The sequence below is a fragment of the Squalius cephalus genome (assembly GCF_949319135.1).
Source record: "Squalius cephalus genome assembly, contig: scaffold_120, whole genome shotgun sequence".
In the NCBI taxonomy this organism is placed as follows: Eukaryota; Metazoa; Chordata; class Actinopteri; order Cypriniformes; family Leuciscidae; genus Squalius; species Squalius cephalus.
Window position 1 is genome coordinate 26,389 of NW_027645810.1, and position 22,887 is coordinate 49,275.

The 22,887-nt window shown below is 36.1% G+C and overlaps 1 protein-coding gene across 3 annotated transcripts; it reads right to left on the reverse strand.

Annotated features, from left to right (window-relative positions):
• Positions 1–468: 468 nt before the first annotated feature.
• On the reverse strand, positions 469–15,916 carry LOC307154212 (uncharacterized protein). Of its 3 annotated transcripts, none has more exons than XM_079898978.1 (5): positions 15,787–15,916; positions 12,921–13,244; positions 11,336–11,478; positions 7,116–7,168; positions 4,619–5,868 (listed from the first exon to the last, which is right to left on the reverse strand). In XM_079898978.1, exons 2-5 carry the CDS (start codon positions 13,186–13,188, stop codon positions 5,760–5,762), a joined length of 573 nt encoding a protein of 190 aa, XP_079755104.1. In that variant the 5' UTR covers positions 13,189–13,244; positions 15,787–15,916; the 3' UTR covers positions 4,619–5,759. The 3 variants fall into 3 exon arrangements, with proteins under 3 accessions (XP_079755103.1, XP_079755104.1, XP_079755102.1); XM_079898976.1 differs by lacking the exon at positions 15,787–15,916 and adding an exon at positions 14,724–14,879; XM_079898977.1 differs by lacking the exons at positions 4,619–5,868; positions 7,116–7,168; positions 11,336–11,478; positions 12,921–13,244; positions 15,787–15,916 and adding exons at positions 469–757; positions 2,528–2,845; positions 2,960–3,018.
• Positions 15,917–22,887: the final 6,971 nt, after the last annotated feature.

Consider the following 22,887-nt stretch of genomic DNA (forward strand, 5'->3'; position numbering starts at 1 on the left):
TTTCAAAAATGTGATTATATTATATTATATTATACATATACATCACATTATTATACTGTAAGTTGTATCATGGGTTAAATTAAATAGAAACAGCACATTAAAGTTAAAAGTTACAACTGCATGTTGTAACCACAAATGGTGAATTAATTAAGTTTTTTGGTAAAATTGACACTTGCTTTTTTCCCTAACAAATATTTTTTTGTAAACAATCAATCAAAATGAATATATACCCCACTATTAAAAGTCTGTACAGAACAGAGACTGACTCAAACTCTTTTAAGACACTGTTTAAAATGTTATGAAGATCTGTTTCAGGTGTTTGAGTCAGTTTTAGTGATACAGAAGTCCTGAGGGAGACATCTAAACTGTTCTGGGTTCAGCTGCTACTTTTAGTGTTCAAATGTTTGATTACACGTAGATGAAAAATCTATGAGATCTAAAATTAGGAGCGAAACGCCACTCTTTTTAAGAGCTGCTCCTAAATTTCCATGTCAGAACTTCTAGCCGAAAGATTTTGGTGAATACAGACTCAGATTATTAGAACTGCAGTAATGCTCATATCCACTGATAAAAGAATAAATATAAGTAATACTTGCCCTCCTCCATCTACAGAAGCAGCAAAAAACCAAGATGATGATGATTATGATGAAGATGAAGACTGGAATTAAAGCATAAAGCCAGTGTAGGTCAGAGGAGCTGAGAGGTGTTGGGCTGGAGGAGAAGTGTGGAGGAGATGTAGTAGAGGAAACTGGAGCTTCTGGAAGAGACAACAGGAACAAGAAAAGATAATAGTAGGCGCGTTTCCTTTAAAGATTTGCACAAAACTTTTGCGATTTTTTTCGAAATAATGATAAAAAACTATTGCGAAATGACAGCTTTTCCATTAACCGATGTTATGCGACTAAAACTTATTTTTTTCCTCTCGCGATAAGTCATTCCAAACATCATGACAAAGGACGTTGGTAAGTTTATATATATCACAGTTACGTACCGCACTAGACATTATTATTATTATTAATGGAAGGAAACGTAAGTGTGTTTTCCAAGCATTAATGGCAAGGAAAGACCCTTACTTTGAGTGGCACATATGAGGTGTTTCTGGGTGTTTCTCCCTCCTTTCTGCTTCGAGCTGTTGATAGTGGCATTTCTTTGAGGTTTAGAATCCAGTATTTCTATCATTCTTTTGGGTACTATACGGTTATCCGGACCACATGTGATGACCTACCCCAACCCCGCCCCTAAACCTACCCGTCACTGGGGTTAATACGACCGGACCAACCAAGAGCGGTTGTGGTCACGTGTGGTCAGGTGTGGTCCGGATAACTAGACATTCTCTGATAGTACCTTCTTTTGTCTTTTATGAATTTAATAAAGAACTCTGTCTCGTATTCTGTCCAAACACACCGCGTCATCTAAGTCAGCTGATCTGTAAATTGCAGTTTTGCGAAATATTCCTTTTTCAAATTGCTTGAAAAACCACCTCATGCGAGCGTAAAAAATCTTTTGCGATAAATAGGAGTGTGACGTGTTTCCATTGGGCGTATTTTCAATTCGCAATTTCAATTTGCGCAATTTGAAGGGTAATGGAAACGCGGCTAATGACTCAACTCTTAATCCAAGCAAGAACCACAAAAGTCTCACCATCTGCCAAATTATCAGACAAGCATTTGATCTTTCTAATAAGTCTATGAAGGATCTGTATATTTTGCACAGCATTCAACAAATTATTCAAGAAATTATGCAAGTAATAGTTTTCTTCTATTCCAAATAAATAATTGAATAAATCATGGAGTGTATGCTGTGGATCAAACGATGCATCACATCTAAATATTTACATCATGCATAGATGTCATCACTCATAACTGTTTTCAACTGATGATTTTGCAAAAAGTATTCAGTTTCTGCAGTTTTAAATCATAATATTACGGTGTAATTAAAACAACTAAAATATTTATTTCATTTCTTTAAAGGGGTCATCGAATGCCCATTTTCCACAAGTTGGTATGATTCTTTAGGGTGTTCATGTAAAGTCTGTAATATACTTTGTAATATACTCTTGTTCACAGCGACCCGTTTCAGTGCATGTCTCTTTAAATGATAATGAGCAACTCTCACCCCACCCCTCTCTTCCAAGGGGGGTGTTGAATGGCTGAGGACAGAAACGCGACAGTGGTTGTGGGCGGAAAAGGAGCATTATGATATCAGCATTACACATGAGTGTTAAAAAAGAGGAATGAATGGATTTTTTTCATTGCATGGTGGTTGTGTCCACACACACTGCAAAGACACATTTATATGCAAATTAAACACCATGTAAAAGTGAATTTTGCATCCGATGACCCCCTTTAAATGAAAACAGCAGATAAAATGCTTAGAAATGTGGAATGTGGAAGTCATTCTAGCTCAAGTAGGAATAACATCAACTTAATTTTTACAACTTTATGAACACAATCATGATCATTTGTTTTTGTTTTATCATAATCCTGATTCTGGGACATTACATTGTTTATTATAGTAATATACTCACTGTAGACCACAAGTGTAGCAGTCACCTCAGACACTTTCTCTCCAGTGTAGGCTTCTGCTTTATAGAGTCCTGATCTGGAGATGTCCACATTCTGAATGATTACAGATAAACGTCCTTTTCCAACTATCAGTGAAACTCCAGGTCTGGGAGGATCATCATAGACCCAAGGCTTCTGCGCAATAAGTTCAGCATATTTCTTCTTGTCTTCTTTAAAAGTAATTCTCACTTCATCGGCTTTCTCCACTTCATCGATGTCGAAGGATATTGTAACATTCTGTCCATCGATCGCCTCGAACTTCGACCCAGCAACAACCAGAGCTGCAAATCAGAACCAGTGTATTAGAATAATGAGGAATAAACTGACAGTACATTTTTTTCCGTAAACAACACGGAAAAACAATAATCCGCCGATTAAATTAACAGTCTACCTACCTGAAAAAAGTACCAAACTGAGAGTGACAATGGTTTTCATCGTTGGCAAAATTCCGGAAAATTAGCTTCGAAATGCGGCAGAAGAACTGAGTCTGTTAGTTAAGCAGCGCTAACAGGTCAACAGGTAACGGGAACGGCTCTCTTTTCTTCTTCTCATGAGATATGCAGCAGAGTGTCGCTGTCATACACTGATCATTTGTCGAATTCCATTAATTTAGTTAATCTATGTAATGTCCAGTTCGATGAAGAAATAGCGGCTCGCTTAAAGCACGGAACGCTGTCAAAGCCTCAACTCAACCACCGAGCGCACATCCGTTCACCGTCCGTGCAGGCAGCTGAAGCGCACGCAGCTGAGCCAGACAATCTGGCTGAGCAACACCGGCCGCATCGACGTCAAGTTTCCCACACAGCCCAAGGCTTTACCCAGATGAGGCAGCCCATTGGTCCTTATTGGACGTTACAGCTGATGACAGCCAATCGCAGCCTAGGCTTCTGCATCCTGCAAGACTTCAAGTTACGCCCCTCTCTTCAGTCTCTTGCAGTCCGCACCGCTGACAGACCCATCTCCTTGCGCTTGTACAGAATAGCTGGAAACTGAAACTGTGCACAGACCGATCGGTCGTTCTGAAATGTTCAATCCGATGTTCGTTGTCAGGCTACTTTTTGTCACTCACTGTTTCTTACCAGTTTCTAGCATTACCGCCATCGAGAGAGAGAGAGAGAGAGAGAGAGAGAGAGAGAGAGAGTGTGAGAGTGAGTGAGAAGCACATTTTGACCTCCGAAATAAACTCCAATGTTACTCGACCCTCAATAGAACTGCTAAATTGGACAGTTATCTATCTATTAAACATTTTTAAGAAAGACAAATGCTCTCCAAATACAGATTACGTGACCATAATCTAGAGATATGGAGAGGAAGACGTAGACAAACATGGACAGATAGAGAGAGAGAGGATCTGTAGACACTGATCTACAGCACATAGAGGATGAGGAACACTTTCTGCTCATCTGTTCGAAATATTCAAAATTAAGAGAAACTTTTCTGCCCAGATTTGAAACCTTGATTCCATCATTCTTTGAACTGAGTGACACTGAAAAAATATCCTTCTTACTCGGAGAAGATAATAGTATAGCTGCTAAATATATGTTAGCTATTCACAACGCCAGAGACAGCTAATTCTCTAGAGTGTACTCCATTATTCACATCGGGTAGTTGGGCTGTTTTGGCCAAATAACTAAATTCACACTAATTATTTTCCCTTCTTTAATAAAGACTGCAAGAGCGCATATCCTTACATAAATCATGATGTACTGATCTGACTGAAGATCTGCTGTAGAAACTTCTGTTCATCAAACCTGCAATCTCAACAATATAATAAAATCTGTATAACTGTACTTCTTAAAACAATTAAAAATACAGATTATTAACATCAATACCATCTTACAAGTTCAAATACAAATTCAATCTGTATTACTTCAAGTCTGATTTTTTCCTCCACATATACTTTTAAATTTAAACAAATTTGTATTGCATCAAAAAAATTGGTCATATTAACTGTACACTAAATAAATGAATGTGTATTATTTAACATTTATGATAGATTACGTAAGCAGTGAAGTGAAGTTTAACCAGACAGAAAACACCAGTCAACGCTGTGGAAAAGGGTTACAAAAAGATATATTTATTCTGGAAATATAGCGATAGACATAAATCTCCTTTCATACAGTATCATCTGATCAACAGACAGCATAAATGACCACAGCATATTCACAGATCAACTCATATTGCACACAAAAGCAGAAAGCACTTGGGAAGATCTCTAGCTACAGTCTGACTCTATGAGGCACTGGGGTTTAAAAAGACACACTTCTTCAATTAATGGATAGTTGTGCTGAAGAAGAAGCTGCATCTGACAGTTCAGGTTCATCGGCTACATTCATTTGAGCTTGAGGACTGCATCCGACTGAAATATGATCGCAATAAGGGCGATCATGGCACAAAAATGTCAGTATTCGGTACCAATAACAGTCAAATTTCACGGTTCTCTGAACCAATTTTGGTACCATTGCAAAAACACTTGACAATAAATTAGTTAATTTAAATACTATAGATGACTATAAATAAATACGATTAAAACTTTAGTATGTAGCCGTCAGGTCTATAGCACTTACACTGAAACGGATCGATTTAAACACATCTGGGTTTTTAGTCCAGTTCATCGATATGATTATCACTATGTCAAGCCTGCAATTTAATTTGGTTGTCGGTCACAACAGAAAATTAGCAGCGTGTATCAGCATAACAAATTTTAACTTTAAATTATGAATGGGTTATATACAGAAAACCAGCAAAGAGCACAGCCTTTATAATCAATAAAGCTCATGTCACTTCAGTTCAGACATAGACTGAGGGAAAACTATATATAACAGAGTGAAAACTGTTATAATCCAGTCTCTTATTTACATAGTGTTTGTTGGTTAACTTATAACAAGCGTGCAGAGCTCATGATTAACAGCCAATTCTGAATAACTGAAATACTTATTGACAATTGCATTCACACGCTCAACAAACAGGCATGATTGCTACAACGCTGCAAAAACACAAACAAATATGTAAGTGTTTGAAAGCAGTCGTCTTACCAGAGAGTGCCAGACTGATCTTTTTCAAATTAAACCAGATTTGTTAAAATCATATTTCATGTGATTCTCTTTGTTTGTTTTACAGGTCACACTTACTAAACATGATTGGATATGCACAGAAATTGGATTTGGACTGACAGTTTGATGAGGTTAAAGTGTTTTAAGACGCAAGAAGAGCTTCAGCATTTTCTCCACAGCCGTTCATGGTGACGGCTACACAACCACCGCAATCTTTTTTCCAACTGTTGTTTTTTGTGGAGACACTGGATCTGTAAAGAAGACAACAGAAAACTGTCCTTAGTGATGCACAACATGGCAAGTTAAAGGGACACTTCACCCATTTGCATCAAGCCTTGCATCGTTAGAAACCCAGTCATATTTTTGAATGGCCGTGCATTATTCCCTCATTTTCCCCTGAGACGGGAGAAATAAGGATTTCAGTGTTGCAGTTCCTGCTTACAATGATGCAAAAATCGTCATTTTGGGTCATTCTAAGCAGGAAGTCCCATATCTTAGTAGAGGGGTTGAGACTACAAACACTCGTTCCTCATCTTTCCCAGGGGGCGGGACCCGCTCACGCTACAGACCTATTACAGATCAGTGTTTACAGATCAGACTTTACTCTCTGAAACTGAAAGCAATATCCTCCATCTTGTTTGAAGCTAAGCTAACAGGCGCTGTGGAGACAGATGTACAGTTATGACAATAGCGGAGGAGAGTGCTCAATATGATATAGAAGAAGAGGATTTCGGAAGTCTGATGCTCTGACTTTTATGAGCCACAATATAGCTAAGAGCAGCTGAGGCTGATGGAGGAACAGGAGGCAGAAGACCTGTGGTGGACGAGGAGCCCGGACTGGTGGCGCCGGTGATCTCACTATGCAACTCATAGACTGTAAGATGCAACTACGAACACAGAGATAGAGTCCGTCTGCGGCAAAGAATTTCAATGATGCCAATTTCTCCTGGACGAAATCTCTGAATCAGACGAGGACATGGACGTTTGTGTTGTGAACTATTCTAGTTTCGCACTGCATATGTTCTGACTGAACATCCGGGCAGGTACCGTGCAATAATTCACCTTTTCGAAAGAAATACAAACGAGGAGTAATTCACTAATGAGTTCGCCAACTAACTAGACATTTTGTGTGAATGTGAAATGAATTTCAAGCTCTGATAGGAGCTAGCCTTGTAGACGGAAGAGTGATTTCTCTTATAGGCAGATATGCGCTGTTCTGGATTAGTGGGAGTGGCTTGCGGAGCTGTGCAATGTGGTGCATTGTGGGAGTTGTTGTCTTTCATACAAATGCGTCCTGAAGTTACTTTCTGTCTTTCCTCAGTCAAGAAGGCACCAAATTCTAAATTTATTTTACATTTTGACAACATATATGACCCACTTTCAATAAAGATCAATGTTCCCATGGGTGAAATGCTCCTTTAAATATCCTACTTTATGGAAAGTCATGTGATGCAACAAAAGACCTAAAAAGACAACAGAGAAGTGAAGATCTTCATACCTGGAGACAGCAGGAGTTCCTGTGGCTTCTTCATCATCCGCTGTGTTACTCTTCTGCAAGTCAACACAAAAACACAATGTAAACCAAATAAAAGGTGCCGTTTACACAGTTACTATGAAAACAATGGAGAAAACCATGCAGGAACATCTGCCATTCTGCACTGTAGATCCACTGTCTAAACTTGTTAAATCATCTAAATCAAAAACATGCATGAAAGTCAGGTCACCTTTTTATAATGCTTTATACAATAGAAATTGTTTCAAAGCAGCTTCACAATAATAAACAGGAGTAAGGGCTGGTTCAGGGGAACGACAAAAAGCACATGGTCTAGAGTTTTTTTTTTAAAGTTGAACTTATTTAACTTGAGCGCCGTAGACTTGAGTTTGTTTTAGTTTTCAGAATTAATTATGCAAATACATTTTATGTTTAAAATGTTAGACCCTATATATATATATATATATATATATATATATATATATATATATATTAGGGCTGGGCGATATGGACCAAAAGTCATATCCCGATATATTTACGCTGAATATCGATATACGATATATATCCCGATATTTTTTCCGCAAAGTGAGAGCAAATGTTCAGTCAAAGTCAAAGCCAAATATGACATGTTAAAAGTAGTTTTATTGAAACCAGCTATTTCAGTAAACAGTTGCAAAATCAAATGAATAAATAATAAACAGGTTTCTTCACCTTAGGGCTGCACGATTATGACAAAAATCATAATTGCCGATATTGTTATTTGCGATTTATTAATTATGATTATCAAAGTTTACATCGAATATAGGCTATATAAACAAATTTTGTCATTTAAAAATATAAAAAATAACAGTGGCATTTTGGGGTTAATATGGAAACGACAGTTGCCATGGTGAATACACAATATTAACAATAACTGTTAATGAAACATGGAAACTGCTCCTGGTGAATAGAATGAAAATCATACCTGCATTACTTTTATTTCGTGTAATTTACAACGTAACGGCGTTGCATGCTCGTAGTTTTTTTTGCACTTGATCAGTGAGGCGATACACAGCGCGCGCCGCCGCATTTGCGCGTGCAATTGAGTGTGCGCTCCGAGCACAGGATAACGGCTGACAGGACAAGAAAGTCCGTTTTTCTGAGGTGAAAGACTTTATTTCAGCGTACACTTATGCCACTGCCTGGTAGTTCTTATTGTGCTGGGGTTTCTGAAGTAGTCATGATTCGCCTCTCGTAACATAACATGCTCTAAACACGCACGCAGAGTGGAAAAGGAGGAGCGGAGGCGCGGGGAGCAGAGCGCAAATTTGAACTATATCGATATATGCGATATGGTCTAATTTCATATCGCATTTAAAAATATATCGATATATTTTTTATATCGATATATCGCCCAGCCCTAATTAATATATATATATATATATATATATATATATATATATATATATATATATATATATATATATATATATATATATATATATATTGTGTCAAAAACCTTCAAACCTTCAAACTGGCTGTTATTATTTTACTATTACTATTTCCTCTCACAAAAAGGAAAAAAGAAAGAGGCTTAGAAAGCTCTACGTTTCACATTCATGGTACCAAAATTTCAATAGTCGGTACCAATACCAGTCAAATTCCACGGTTCTCTGAACCAATTTTGGTACCATAGAAAAGACTATAATAACTATGTTTTAAAATGATTTTCTTTATTATCATTTAACTACAGTAGTCAACATTTGAAGTGGATCAAAACCTTTCAAAGTCATACATGAATTTTTAACAATACCCGTTCTTGTCTTAGGACAACTTTGATGAACTTTGATCCTCTTCAAATAATGACTACTGTATTTGAAAATAAAAACATTAATGAATGTATGCAATTACAAATAAATAATAAATAACAAAAATAACAACAAATAAATAAATTAAAACTGTAGCCTTCAAATACTGTTCTGGGGTGTGTTTCCTGTTCAACGATGTAACTCGCTGCTTCACTACTTTAGTGCGATGAATCGTTGAAGAAACCAAGTCACGACTGTTTCCCGAAACCATGTTGTCGCAAAGTGGTCGTTCAACCACGTTGGTTAATGATGTCATAATCGTGGTGGAGTAATAACTTATTTTAGTGAATCTGTTTGAGATTGAATTGATGCTCGATGTTTTGAATTAATGCCGTAATGCTATAAATTATGGACATGACATCTGAGGACTATTTCTCATTTTTCTCAGTTATTTTGCTTTATTTCCCGATTCAATCATAGGCTCGTTCTTACGCACTAGAGCATGTGCGATCGCACTCTTGCCAAACTGAAGGACGTGAATGACATCTGTATGTATTCTAAATTCAAGATCCAGATTGTACTAATGTCAGCTTGCTTATTTTGCTCAAGCGCGAGTTCTCAAAATTACCGAATTCGGTACCAAGTCAGTACTGACATTTAAAAATGTGACAATACCAGCATTTCCTTCTTTCATCAAGCGCTGTTAAACAGATTCTTAAACACCATTAATAGCCATTATGTTCACGCACTCAACAAATATATCTCTGATTGGCTTCAATGATCAACACTTCAAAAACATGTGTTTGATGCTCTTGGCTCTTCATAGAGCGCTTGCACATACACAGAAGTGTTTAAAATAAGGCGTCTACCAGCGGATCCGTCTAACAGGGAATATATTAGGGATCTGCTGATAGACGCCTTATTTTAAACACTTCTGTGTGTATCTGTGCAAGCGCTCGATGAAGAGCGTCAAATATGTCATTCAACAACTGTACTGCGCATGTGTCGAACTTGCGAAGAACATGCTTTGAAAGCTGTGCGGACACGAATGTGCGCGAGACGCGTCCAGATGTGGAAACTGAAGTATACCAATGAATATTGTTGTTGTTGTTGTAATGTAATTTTTTAGAATGGACCCCAGGAAGACTAGCTGATTGCACAGACTTTCAGCTAATGGGATCCTTAAAAATAAACAAATAAACAAATACCCGAGCCTTTAGTGATACACAAGAGCTCAGGAGGACAACTAAACTATCCTGGGTTTAGCAGCGACTTTATTAGAAGTGCAGCGCTAGGGCTGAACGATTTTGGAAAATAATCTAATTGCGACTAGTTTTACCAATATTGCGATTGCGATTTAATATGCGATTATTTTTTAAGCTCTTTATCTTTTCTATTATTTCAACAAAAACAAGCAATACATCATTGTAAAATAGGATGGGAATCTTTAGGCACCTCATGAGCCGATCAACTTTTTTTCTTATTAATTAATCTTATTAATAAAACTTAAAATATTTATAATTATAAGTACTTTTAAAAAGAAATACACATTAAAAAACTAAATGTTCATCTCTTTTGAAATATAAGATGTGGTTTGTCCTGTCTGTTAAAATAACTGACTGCGTTTACATTAATTTCGCGTCATAAAAGCATTTTGAAATGCAAGTACATTTAACCACGTAGACGGAGTCGCTCACAGCCGCATGCTCAAGTGCTCTTCGCAAAGCGCGTGTGACTATTTGAAACTGAATGCAGCTTCTGTCGGTGATTTTCATATTTTTAATATATAAGCCAACTGCATTCCAAAAGACATGATGCCTTCGTAGAGCATTTGTAAGGAAAATACCGGCGCCGGCGGGCGAGACTACAAGAGTAACATCAAGCAAAGCACGCGTATCTTATAGCGCATCTTGTGCAATGCAGCCCGCAAATGTCCTTGTAATTCGCTTCAACTTCTCCGAACTTTATGAAAGATTATTTTTCGGAAGGTTCGAGTGGTGTCGTGTGTGTGTGTGTGTGTGTGTGTGTGTGTGAGACAGAGGAATTAGAAGCAAGCAGAATATGGTTGTTTATAAAGCACACGCAGCGTAATCACGTATCTGTGTTTAAAACTAAGCTCAGACTCTATTCTGAAATTATCTGAATAGATACAAAATCGTTGGAGAGAATCTATAACACAATATCACATAAATTAAACACAAACTGTTCTTTCCTGTAGCCTATGCCAGGTCTATAATAGCGTGCCAAGTTGATGCTTCCTCCGTAGTGCAGACTGCTTTACTCTCGCGTGTCACGTGACCAAAGTTTAATCGCAGCTTTTGCGGTTAGAAAATCGCGTTTCATCATATCGCGATATTATCGCAAATGCAATTAATCGTTCAGCCCTATGCAGCGCTGCTCATAACCATTGATAAAAGCATAAATAGAAGTAATACTTGCCTTCCTGAGTTTCCAGAAGTAAAAGCACAAGATGATGATGATGATGACTGCAGGTATTAAAGCGTAAAGCCCTCGAAGGTCAGAGGAGCTGAGAGATGTTGGGCTGGAGTGTGGAGGAGCTGTAGTGAAAGAAACTGGAGCTTCTGGAAGAGACAACAAGAACAGAGACAATTAGAGGATTATGAACTGCAAACGACCTTTATCACCTTAAAACATTACTGACCAATCCTACTTTAGCAAATGTTACTATATCAGACAAGCTTTTGCTCTTTACTAATCAAAGTCAAAAGAGGATCTGTTTGAACAGAATCAAATGCAAATTATCCAAGAAATAGTGCAATAGCGCAAGGCAAACAATATTTGTTCTCCTTTTTCCAAATCTGTAAATTAGGGATGCACCGATATTTTTTCCGAAACCAATCCGATTTAGATACTCATAATACTGAATATCGTCCGACACAGATCAGACACCGATTTCTTTTATTGATCATCATTGTAGAATATCTTTACTTATGTGTGTGTGGAACTGATGATCAATGTTTTATGTGTTAAACACAATCCACTATTATTATATTTCTCAGTAAAAGCACATACTCCATTTGTGCTGCATCAACAATTAGAGACAAATAATGGAAAATAATGTGAGGTATAAGTTTAGCCAAACCTTGACTAAATTAGATAACTTTGTATTTTGTTTTTTTACACATTTATTAAATCCTGTGAATTTACGCATATATACTGAATATCAGATCAGCGCATCCTTACTTCATGCTGTGGATCAAACAATGCGACACACCTGAGTCTTTACAACATAAAGAACGCCTAAATTGCAATCACTTACAATCTTTTTCAGGATTTTGTGAGAAGCATTTAACTGTTTCATGTCAAGTAAGAATTTTATTGAGTTTATTAGCCGCGTTTCCACTGTCGGGCCAAAAGCTGCTATGCGTGACTGTCGGATATCCATTTAGCTCCGCAGCCGATCATAAAATAAAGCTTCCTCTGTTTCTCTGACTGAAAATATAACTGTACTGTGAGAGAGAGCTAAAGCTCATCAGGTCGTATTTTTGGTGGCATATTTGTAGAAATTATCATTCTTTCTAAATGTGGTGACACAAATTAATTCATTATGATCAATGTATCACTTTTTATTGTAAACCTGTGGTAAAACATCGATGCTTGGGTTTAAATATTCAAGTAAACAACAAAAATGCCAGCAAACGGTCGCTTGTTTGTTTTGCGATCTGTTTCCAGCGATTTCTTTCTGATAAACCTCCAGTTGTTGGTGAACTGATGGGTTAGTGTGAGGTTGTTCCAGAGAGGCGTGTTACGGGCGTGTTTTAGTGAAGCGCTGTGGATCTTCTGGCCCGACAGTGGAAACACAGTGTGTTTTGGGTTCAGTGCTCCAGGCACGAGACTATTAGCCTGACATGGGCCGTTTAAAGCCCTGGGTCACACTGACCCGACAGTGGAAACACAGCTAATAAGACTTTATGAAAACAGTTATGACCATTAATATTATCTCTCTTCATAATCTTGATTCTGGTACATTACAGGCAAACAGATATTATAGTAATATACTCACGGTTTACAACAAGCGTAGCAGTCACCTTAGTCTCTACATTAGCAGTCATGACTTGTGCTGTATAGAGGCCTGAACTGGAGCTGTTCACTTTCAGAAGAATCAAGGACACATTTCCTCCTTCAACTTGCAGATGTTGTGCTTTAATGGGGTGACAGGTGAGAACAGCGGTAGGGAAACAGTACCGTACAAGCAAGCGTTCTCCCTTGCTCTCTCCTTCAAAACTGATTCTGACTTCATCGACTCTCTCCAGTCCAGTTTCGAAGCACATGGAAACATTGTGTCCCTCCGTTGCCTCCAACTCCAACCCAGCAACGTGCACAGCGACTGTTTAGAAAGAAAGACACAAAGGAGGAAATTATTTACTATACTTTAGAACAGTTTACCTAGTTGTCTTATGTAGCCTATTCCAACAGCCGTTAGTGAGGCAGAAGTACCATAATTAGTAATTACAATTAGTATGGTTCCAAACCTGATTATATATCACTTTTTTAAATTAACTGAATGTATTAATCATGAATTACATGTGATATTTTGACATATAAAGGTGTCATTTTACTATAGAAATATACTGCATGTTTGAAACCACAAAATGCCTAGATACTAAAGCGACTTGATTTGTTCTTGCCGATCAAATGATTACAAATCAGGATCACCGTTTAGTCCTTCCGCCTCAGGTAGAGATGTAACAAAATAACTAAAAATAATTTAGCTTCTTTGAGCTCCAGTCTCCTGTCCCACTACTCTTCAGTCCATAATTGTTACAAAGCAATTACAAGGCTTCTTTAGAAAAAGTAAAATAGATTCATACAAAAAGTTATTTTAAGTGAAGCAATATAGCTCAAGAGACAGCAAAGCCGAAATAACAAGTCCACACAGTGGTTTATCAAAACAAAGTTAATCAAAGAACATGAAAAAGAATATAGCAACCAAACCACGGTCTGTAAACCCAAATCAGGAAATGGCAGGCAAATGCTGCAATACAGAGTAATCCCCTTAAAAACTGATAGCCCAACATCACATAATGCTCACCACAACACTACCAAAATTTCAAAGTGTGTGTACATCTCCAGATGTTTTTAAATGTAGACCAACATGCAAGATGGTTACAGTGGCGGCACTTTAGAAACTAATGTGTGGGAGAAGGTGTGTCTGGAGAAATAATATATTGTAAATGTAAAAATGTTTAATTTACATTACGTCTTTGACTTGTATTCATTATGTAGACTATTCAGACCAAGAAATAATCAGAAAATGCTGCAGTTGTATTTATTTTTCTTTAAACTTTATTAGAATTAAACTTAAAATAAAATATATTATGATGATATTATTGTTTAAATGAAAAATTAGGTTTTTTTAAGGGAATAAAGAAAAAGAAAGAAAGCTAGTCTATGAACTAGTCTATTTTTTTTTTATGAAAAAGCATAACTATGAACTAAGAATGTATTGTAATGCATTTTAACTATGTGCAAAGGCTTTCAGGAAAGCCGGTTGCCACGTTCATTTAAATTAATTCACAATATGCACACATTCATCCTCAATATGACAGCGTGTCATCTGTGTAACTGTTCAAATGCAGTGTCACCTTAGTAAAAAAAAATGCACCGTGAAAAACAGGCAGCATCGGTGCTCACTCACTACGTTCCCTTAACAGAGATTCTGAAGCATGAAACACAATCACAGGAGCCTATTCGGTCGATTGGCACACAACACCGGTAACATCGGAGCTTGGTACTCTACAGTCTTATCATTTATCACTTTTTAGGACCCATTCCCTATGATGTCCACACATAACTGCCCACCTACCTGTAGTAGCAGCAGCGATAAAGAGCCAGACTACGGTGATCATTTTCGTAAAAGAAAAAAAAAAAATTCTTCAAAACATAAAGCCAAAAGTTCACTTAAATGTTGAAGCAAACGCTATAGCGAAGGGAATTGCGTACAGTCCTATTGGGGTGTGTGTTCACGGAGTCAGTCAAGATAAAAAATGGCGCATGTCGGGAGATGGTCTTGTCGGTCCGTGAATTTTCTTTTTGCAGAAGAAACTCATTAAATATTGATTAGGGAAGTCATCCCTGATTGGTCTTAACCCATGACTTCCCTAATGAATATTAATGAGTTCGCTACCACCCTGCAAAAAAAAAAAAAAAATCGCGAGTGACTTCACTTCCATGGAGTCATGACGATTTCCGCCACTACTCCATCCCAGTAGTGGCGGAAATGTACCTCAAGCTGGTTGTCAACCGCCAAAAAAAAAAAAAAAAAAAAAAAATTGAGGAGGAGGAGGAGAAAGAAGAAAACGGCCAGGACGTGATATATATATATATATATATATGTGTGTGTGTGTGTGTGTGTATGTATGTATATGCATGTATGTGTGTGTGTGTGTGTGTGTGTGTGTGTGTGTGTGTGTGTGTGTGTGTGTGTGTGTGTGTGTGTGTGTGTATATATATATATATATATATATATATATATATATATATATATATGTATGTGTGTGTGTGTGTGTGTGTGTGTGTGTGTGTGTAACGTTATGTATGTAAGTTATTAAAAATGAAAAAAGACTGAGTAAAAACCGCATCCACGCCAACAATAGGTTTCAGTTTATTTTAAAGCAACTACCAAATATTCACAACGAATTCTGCCGACAAATTAATTTAATAGGCAAGTCTAAATTCCGATTTATAAAAAAAAATGCTCTCTTAATATTACTTGAAAACGTCATAGCACACTATTTGTTAAACAACGCAATGTGTTTACTGTTTACTATTAGTTAAATATGCAGTATGTTAGTTCAACATAAACAGAGTCATATTTAGGTTATATCTAAATAGACTCTTACTCTCGGATGCAAACATATTTTACTTACTTGTGACAGCGAGGGAGTGTCGAAAAAACTGTTCATCGTGAGATTTGTGACTGTTCTTGCAAAATGGCGCACTATATACAGAGAGTTGCGTTGTGGTGTGGTGGAGAGATGACTCATCTCACCACACACCGTCAGTCCATGGTCACGTGATCGGCGGTGTTCGATTCCGACCGAAGGATTCAATGGAATCGACTCCATTTACTTTAAGTCAAATCAGGGTCGGCAATATAAGATTACAAGATACAATACATTAAGCCTAATACCTTTATTAAAACAACACCCCTGAGTGAATACTACCTAATTTTAAAGAGGGAAAAGACACGAGATAAAGCCTTGGTCGAATATTATTTCAGAGTTAAATAAACGAGAGAGAAGGTAATGAAGGCTATTCTTTAATTAATTCATCTAAAATGTCGGATGAGGGCGATACGCGCATTGCCATCTCTTATAATAGCGCAAAAAAGCTGCTTGGACAGGAGAGTACAAAAGAATATCTAATGTAAATACATACAATAATGTACTACATTTATTAATGTGTTTATTCTTGTTGGCAGTTTTTAATTATTATGATTAGTTAAATTAAGACAAATTAGGATACATTGGCAAAAAAATAAATAAAATTATGTACGGGGTTATGTAGCCAATTATATCCCAGTCTCTCCACTCTTCTGTTTTGATAATGTTTGACATACAATATACAGTCTGGGACTGATGCTAATTATAAATGCAACATACGGTACAAGGCGTGGTTCTTTAAACTAATTAATTTAACTACAGTATGGTTTGGGCGCTTCCGAAACACTGCTTCATGAAGCTTCGAAACATTTATGAATCTTTTGTTTCGAATCAGAGGCTTGCAGCGCGCGTCAAACTGCCAAAGTCACGTGATTTCAGTAAAAGAGTGCGACTGTTTCGAAATTTTAATTGTTCACCGCTGGGAAGTACAAGTACCTAGTCTGTCTTTGGATGGTGTCCAATTTGTTGACAAAAAATGTAATAACAAATTGTTAAGGTCTCTCCTTACAGCTACTTACTTTCCAGCTCAACTGAGGCATTTTCTTCTCAAGAATTTCACTCCGAAAACAATTTCAAAGATAAGAACTAGTTATCTCTCTTATCCAGTCTCACCGAAAGTTAAGGGAATTCACTTTAAATTACTGAATGACATTTATCCTTCAAATGATTTCCTACACAATAGATTCAATATCGGTATTAATACATGTACTTTCTGTCATTCTCAAATTGAAACTGTGGAACATCTCTTCTTTTCATGCGCTCACACCAAATTATTTTGGTCAACTCTCCAGAATTGGTTAGCCTGTAAAACTTTTTTTCCAGTTCTAACTTTTGATATTATCAAATATGGTTTCCAGTTGGAAGATAAATCTACAGAATTTGGAAATAATAATCTTCTTTTATTGGCAACATTTTTTATTCATAAATGTCGGTTTTTGAAAATGCCTCCTATCTTTGAAGCTTTCAAAAACGAGTTAACTTTGTTTAATAGTGCATTGGAAAAATGCAAATTTTCTAAAGCCCGGCTGCTAAGAGATTTTATTTTAGTAGTACTTTAATAACTATGTTTAATCTATTGATATGTGCTCGTATTTTCATATTTTATTTCTTTTATTTTATATATGTATTCTTATATTTACTTTCTCCTTTTTCATATATATATATAAATGTTGAAAGGATTTGTGCTACTCTGTACTGTTCTACATAGCATTTTTCTGTGCTTTGTTATTTTACTTTCTGTAACTCCTTGTTGTTAAATAAAGGTTTATAAAAAAAAAAAAAAAAAAAAAAAATTGTTCACCGCTGGGGGGCGATGATCTCTGTGAACCCATGAATCATGAAGAGTCACTGAGATCGCCCCCCAGCGGCGAAATATTGAACAAGTGTCTATGGCTTTTACCCACAGTCTATGATTTTACCCTATGGTTTTACCCAGAGCCGTTAAATAAGATGTTTCTCAACGGCTCTGGTTACACATAGGGTTTTACCTGGTCTCTGATCAGTTTTATACATTTGTGTTTTAATAAGACATTATAATTTAAAGGAATAAATTGAATTGTAGTCTCTTGTTGGCCTGTTAAAATGAGCCATTCATGGAACAAACAAAGCCCTGACAATGTATAAAAGAACACATATTATACAGACACTTGATATTTAATCTTATTAGATGATTAGTTCATTGCATTTGACAGATTTTACTTTTAATAAAGCATTTGCAATTGATTTGTAAAAACTGTTTTTATGCATGTTTGGCCTGAGTTGCATTACACTGTTCTGACCAGCAGGAGTCGCCAGCGTGTGACATTTCGAACACTTCGAAACAGTGAATCATTTTGTGAAGCAATTGATTCAATTGATTCGAATCTTTTTCTCTGCTGCTTTTAGTGTAAAACCCATGTGTAAAACACATTTTGATGTATTGAGCAGTGTTGGGGACGCATTACAGGTAACTTGAGTTATGTAATCAAATGACTTTTTTCAAGTAACTAGTAAAGTAACACATTACTTTTTAAATTTACAACAAAATATCTGAGTTACTTTTTTAAATTAGTAACTCAAGTTAGGCTACATTGTTTTCCCATTTATTGACAGACAGCTCTCCTGACCTGTCCCCTTGTTGACAAAAACCGTAAGTGCAGAGGCGTTGTGTGTGAAAATGATGGTTATCATAATCTAGACTAATGTACATTTACTCATCTTGCGCAAAAACAGATTCAGCATTCCTCAAAATGAATAAAATCAGTGAAATGCAAAATCAGAATAGGCTACTATGTAAACCTCCAATAATTAAATAGGCAATGTTAAATAAAACAAATATTTTTATGCATTTAATCTTACTTTATTGACCAATGTACTTCCTGCTGACCTTCAATGATTCCGTTAAACCATAAGCAAAAGACTTTAGTTTTTTTTTTGTTTGTTTGTTTTGGTGAAGTAAGTGTTAAACTTTGGGTGCTTCTCAATATCCCTCCTCGTCTCCTCACTCCTCCGTCCTCCATTCTATGACCCGGAAACCGATCAAGCTCAGCCATCTTGAAGGACATCTCAATTCTCTAATCGCACCGCGAGGAGTCGAGGATCGAGGAGTGAGGAGTGAGGAGCTTCCTGAGGAGTCATGAGCGTATGGAAGGCCGAAAGGGCCAAAACGTGTGAAATTGTCGTGTAAACACGTAATTACGTGTTAACACGCAAATTACGCGTAAACACGCAATTTACGTGTTAACACGTCATTACGTATTAACGCGTAAATAACGTGTTAACACGTAAATTGCGTGTTAACACGTAAATTATTAGACATTAGCACCACCTACTGGTTTGGTGCTCTTGCTCAAACACACAGAACCTAATTAGATTAAGGTTGTAAAAAGCCGTTTTTAATGTGAAAATACATGTTGAACAATGTCTTTTCAGAATATAGGATACAACTACATATAATAATTATTTTAAATGGGCCTATTTAGACAGTTAAGTTAAATATAACTAATCAAGCCCTGAAAGGCATGACCATTTTCACAATCACAATAGAAATTGTGTAAGGATAATTACACATTTCTCCAAACAGTATTCATGTACACTTATACCATATTTCTAAAGCATCTTTTTATAATTTAACCTCTATGCATTTGTTAGAGAGCCCCTTCTGATAACACCATTGAGCCTTATGAATCTGAGATAGTGCATTGTTTTGCTGTGTTTTTCGAAGTTAATATATATATATATATATATATATATATATATATATATATATATATATAGGGGAGAGCGGGGCACAACCTAACGCTTTTTGACTTTCTCAGTTTGTGCAAATCTACTTATGGTTCAGAGTATTTATTTTTTCCCCACATTAATTTCCCACATGTCTAGTACAATTATGTGTTTTTGTTTTATTAATACAGTATATACTTTTTTCTTGATATAGCCCGAAAGAATGGAAGTGAAATGTGACAACATGCCCCATAGGTGGGGTACATTGTAACATGTGAGGGGCACATTGTAACATGACCATATGACAGCTTTAAATGTTATCTGATCTAATAAAAAAAATATACAAAACAAACTAAAATATTTTCTAAATAAAATACAATTAAAAAACTTTTTAATATAAAATAATGGCAATTTTTAATAATTAAATAGAAACTCATTTTTGAGTTTTGACTACGAACACATGAAAACACAGCTATACAACATAGTTCAAAACAAATAAATAATTAGTAATTTCTGGACATTGACTCTCAGTCTTTATTCACCTTTTTCTCACGTTTTCTCAATAAAATTAATAAAAGTATAGAATATAATAGCATATTTCTAATAGGGGCACATTGTAACGCAGTGTTACAACATGCCCCGCCTGCACAACTGGGATTTAAACCCGGCTAGTGTCTTCTGCTAGTTAGCGAAGCATTAAATAACTATCTCAACTGTTAAATAACATCTTGGAGATTAAAATAATATCAGATTTGTCTTATTTTAAATAAACACAAAAAATAAAGATGAAAAAAATTAACTTAAGTAAGAAATTTACTTTTGCTATGGTTTAATAAATGTCTATGGATATCTTCCAAAAAGAAAATAATTTTGGCGGATTTTTTTTTTCTATATAGTGTTGATATGGCAACTAGTAAATAAACAAAGTTCCGTCATCCAAGCATGTGCGGAAGTATTTAAAACAAGCGTGTTACAACTAACCCCGCGTTAGGTTGTGCCCCGCGCTCCCCTATATATATATATATATATATATATATATATATATATATATATATATATATATATTGTATATACATACATATAACAAATAACAAAGTTATTTATATTACAACACACACACTACACTTTACGCATTGTATTACATTACACACACAAACACATATATTACAAAGTTATTTATATTACAACACGCACACTACACTTTACAAATTATACTACATTACACACACCACACACGTGATTTGCGTGCTGGCACATTGGAAACCATGGAACTTTACTGGCTGGTATGGCTATCTTGCACAAGCACAAATAACAAACAAATCCTGTAAATTTGCGCAACTGCATAATCAAGGTCAGTGAGAGAGATTGTTTCTGCTTCTGTATCAAGTCTTCATGTCAGGTCCAGCCGGAGGACTTTGTCCACATCACAGACAATAGGCCTAATCTCTGCAGGCAAAGGGAAAATCCAGATCCAGCCTTGACAACATTCTCCACACCTCCGAGAGAGAGAGAGAGAGAGAGAGAGAGAGAGAGAGAGAGAGAGAGAGAGAGAGAGAGAGAGAGAGAGAGAGAGAGAGAGAGAGAGAGAGAGAGAGAGCCCGCCCGGCGTGCGCACTCTCACCCTCACCGCACTGTCGACCACAGAAGACCAATTTATTATTATTTTTCTATAGTAAAACTGTTAGCCTATATTCGTAAGGGTCTGTCTGTCATCTATCTTTACTTATTTATTGTGTTATTCAGTTTATAATGACGTTTATAATAACTGCATCCAATTTCTAATTTTTTGTCATTTTGTCATTTGATTAGTTCCAGTTGTGCTCATATTTTTATTTTAAGGACTTAAATTATTTTTTTACATAATTGATATCGATTATTTAATTATATGCTACCAAATGTCATCTCTGGGGGAAAAAAAAAGAGAAATGGGTTAGGCTACGGACATTCACTTAGCCAACTCTCTGTTAATAGACATGGGGGGATAATTCGAAGTCGAAGATAAATAATTCATAACTCTGAAACAACATCAAATCGTATTGATTCCAAATGCAACGGTATTTTGATTGCATATAATGGCAGACTGTCATTAGCTATGTTTTGTGCTGTTTGTTTTCACGTCTCTGTATTTACTATACGATGCGCATCACGGGCGTGCACCAAACTGAAGATGCCAGGTGACGTAGACTCAACGTATCCATTAGGTAAGAGCTCGTTCACAATCTCATGAATAAATACAATACAACGAAGGTGTGCATCATCACATTAATAGTCATGAGAATGATTACAAACAGTTACGACAGGCAGTGTCAACGTGACACAACACCTTTATTTCATTTGAATTATTCATGATAGAGTGACGCAAGCACAACGCTGAGCATACCTCATCAGCCATCATAAGCCAACGACACTGACGGAAGGGTATAACTTGCAGGAAACTGAATAGATAGATCACGAGTGTAATCTCCAAATCTATCCAAACATTGGCGAGAATATAGCATAATCTCTTGTTCTGTGTAGTAATATTAGGCTACAATTTATTTTAATAATTGTTGGTCTTATATTCACAGATTTCACATTTGAATATCCATTGTAAAATGTCATTTTATGGCAGGAATTCTGTCTCATTTCAATTATTAATAATTCAAGCCACTCTTGTCTTAGATTATTATTATGACATACGCATGTGTGTATAATATAAATAATATAAATAAGGGGGGGGGGGGTGTAATGTAGTATAATTTGTAAAGTGTAGTGTGCGTGTTGTAATATAAATAACTTTGTAAAATATATGTGTTTGTGTGTGTAATGTAATATAATGTGCAAAGTGTAGTGTGTGTGTTGTAATATAAATAACTTTGTTATATATATATATATATATATATATATATATATATATATATATATATTAACTTCGAAAAACACAGCAAAACAATGCACTATCTCAGATTCATAAGGCTTAATGGTGTTATCAGAAGGGGCTCTCTAACAAATGCATAGAGGTTTCAAAAAGATGCTTTAGAAATATGGTATAAGTGTACATGAAAATACTGTTTGGAGAAATGTGTAATTATCCTTACACAATTTCTATTGTTATTGTGAAAATGGTCATGCCTTTCAGGGCTTGATTAGTTATATTTAACTTAACTGTCTAAATAGGCCCATTTAAAATAATTATTATATGTAGTTGTCTCCTATATTCTGAAAAGACATTGTTCAACATGTATTTTCACATTAAAAACGTCTTTTTACAACCTTAATCTAATTAGGTTCTGTGTGTTTGAGCAAGAGCACCAAACCAGTAGGTGGTGCTAATGTCTAATAATTTACGTGTTTACACGACAGTTTCACACGTTTTGGCCCTTTTGGCCTTCCATACTAGCG

Coding starts and splice junctions, on each gene's coding strand:
- LOC307154212 (XM_079898976.1), bottom strand. CDS start 14,766: ATGATCACCGTAGTCTGGCTCTTTATCGCTGCTGCTACTACAG. Junction 13,245..14,723: donor TATCGCTGCTGCTACTACAG/GTAGGTGGGCAG, acceptor CTTTCTAAACAG/TCGCTGTGCACGTTGCTGGG. Junction 7,169..11,335: donor ACTTCTGGAAACTCAGGAAG/GCAAGTATTACT, acceptor GTTGACTTGCAG/AAGAGTAACACAGCGGATGA.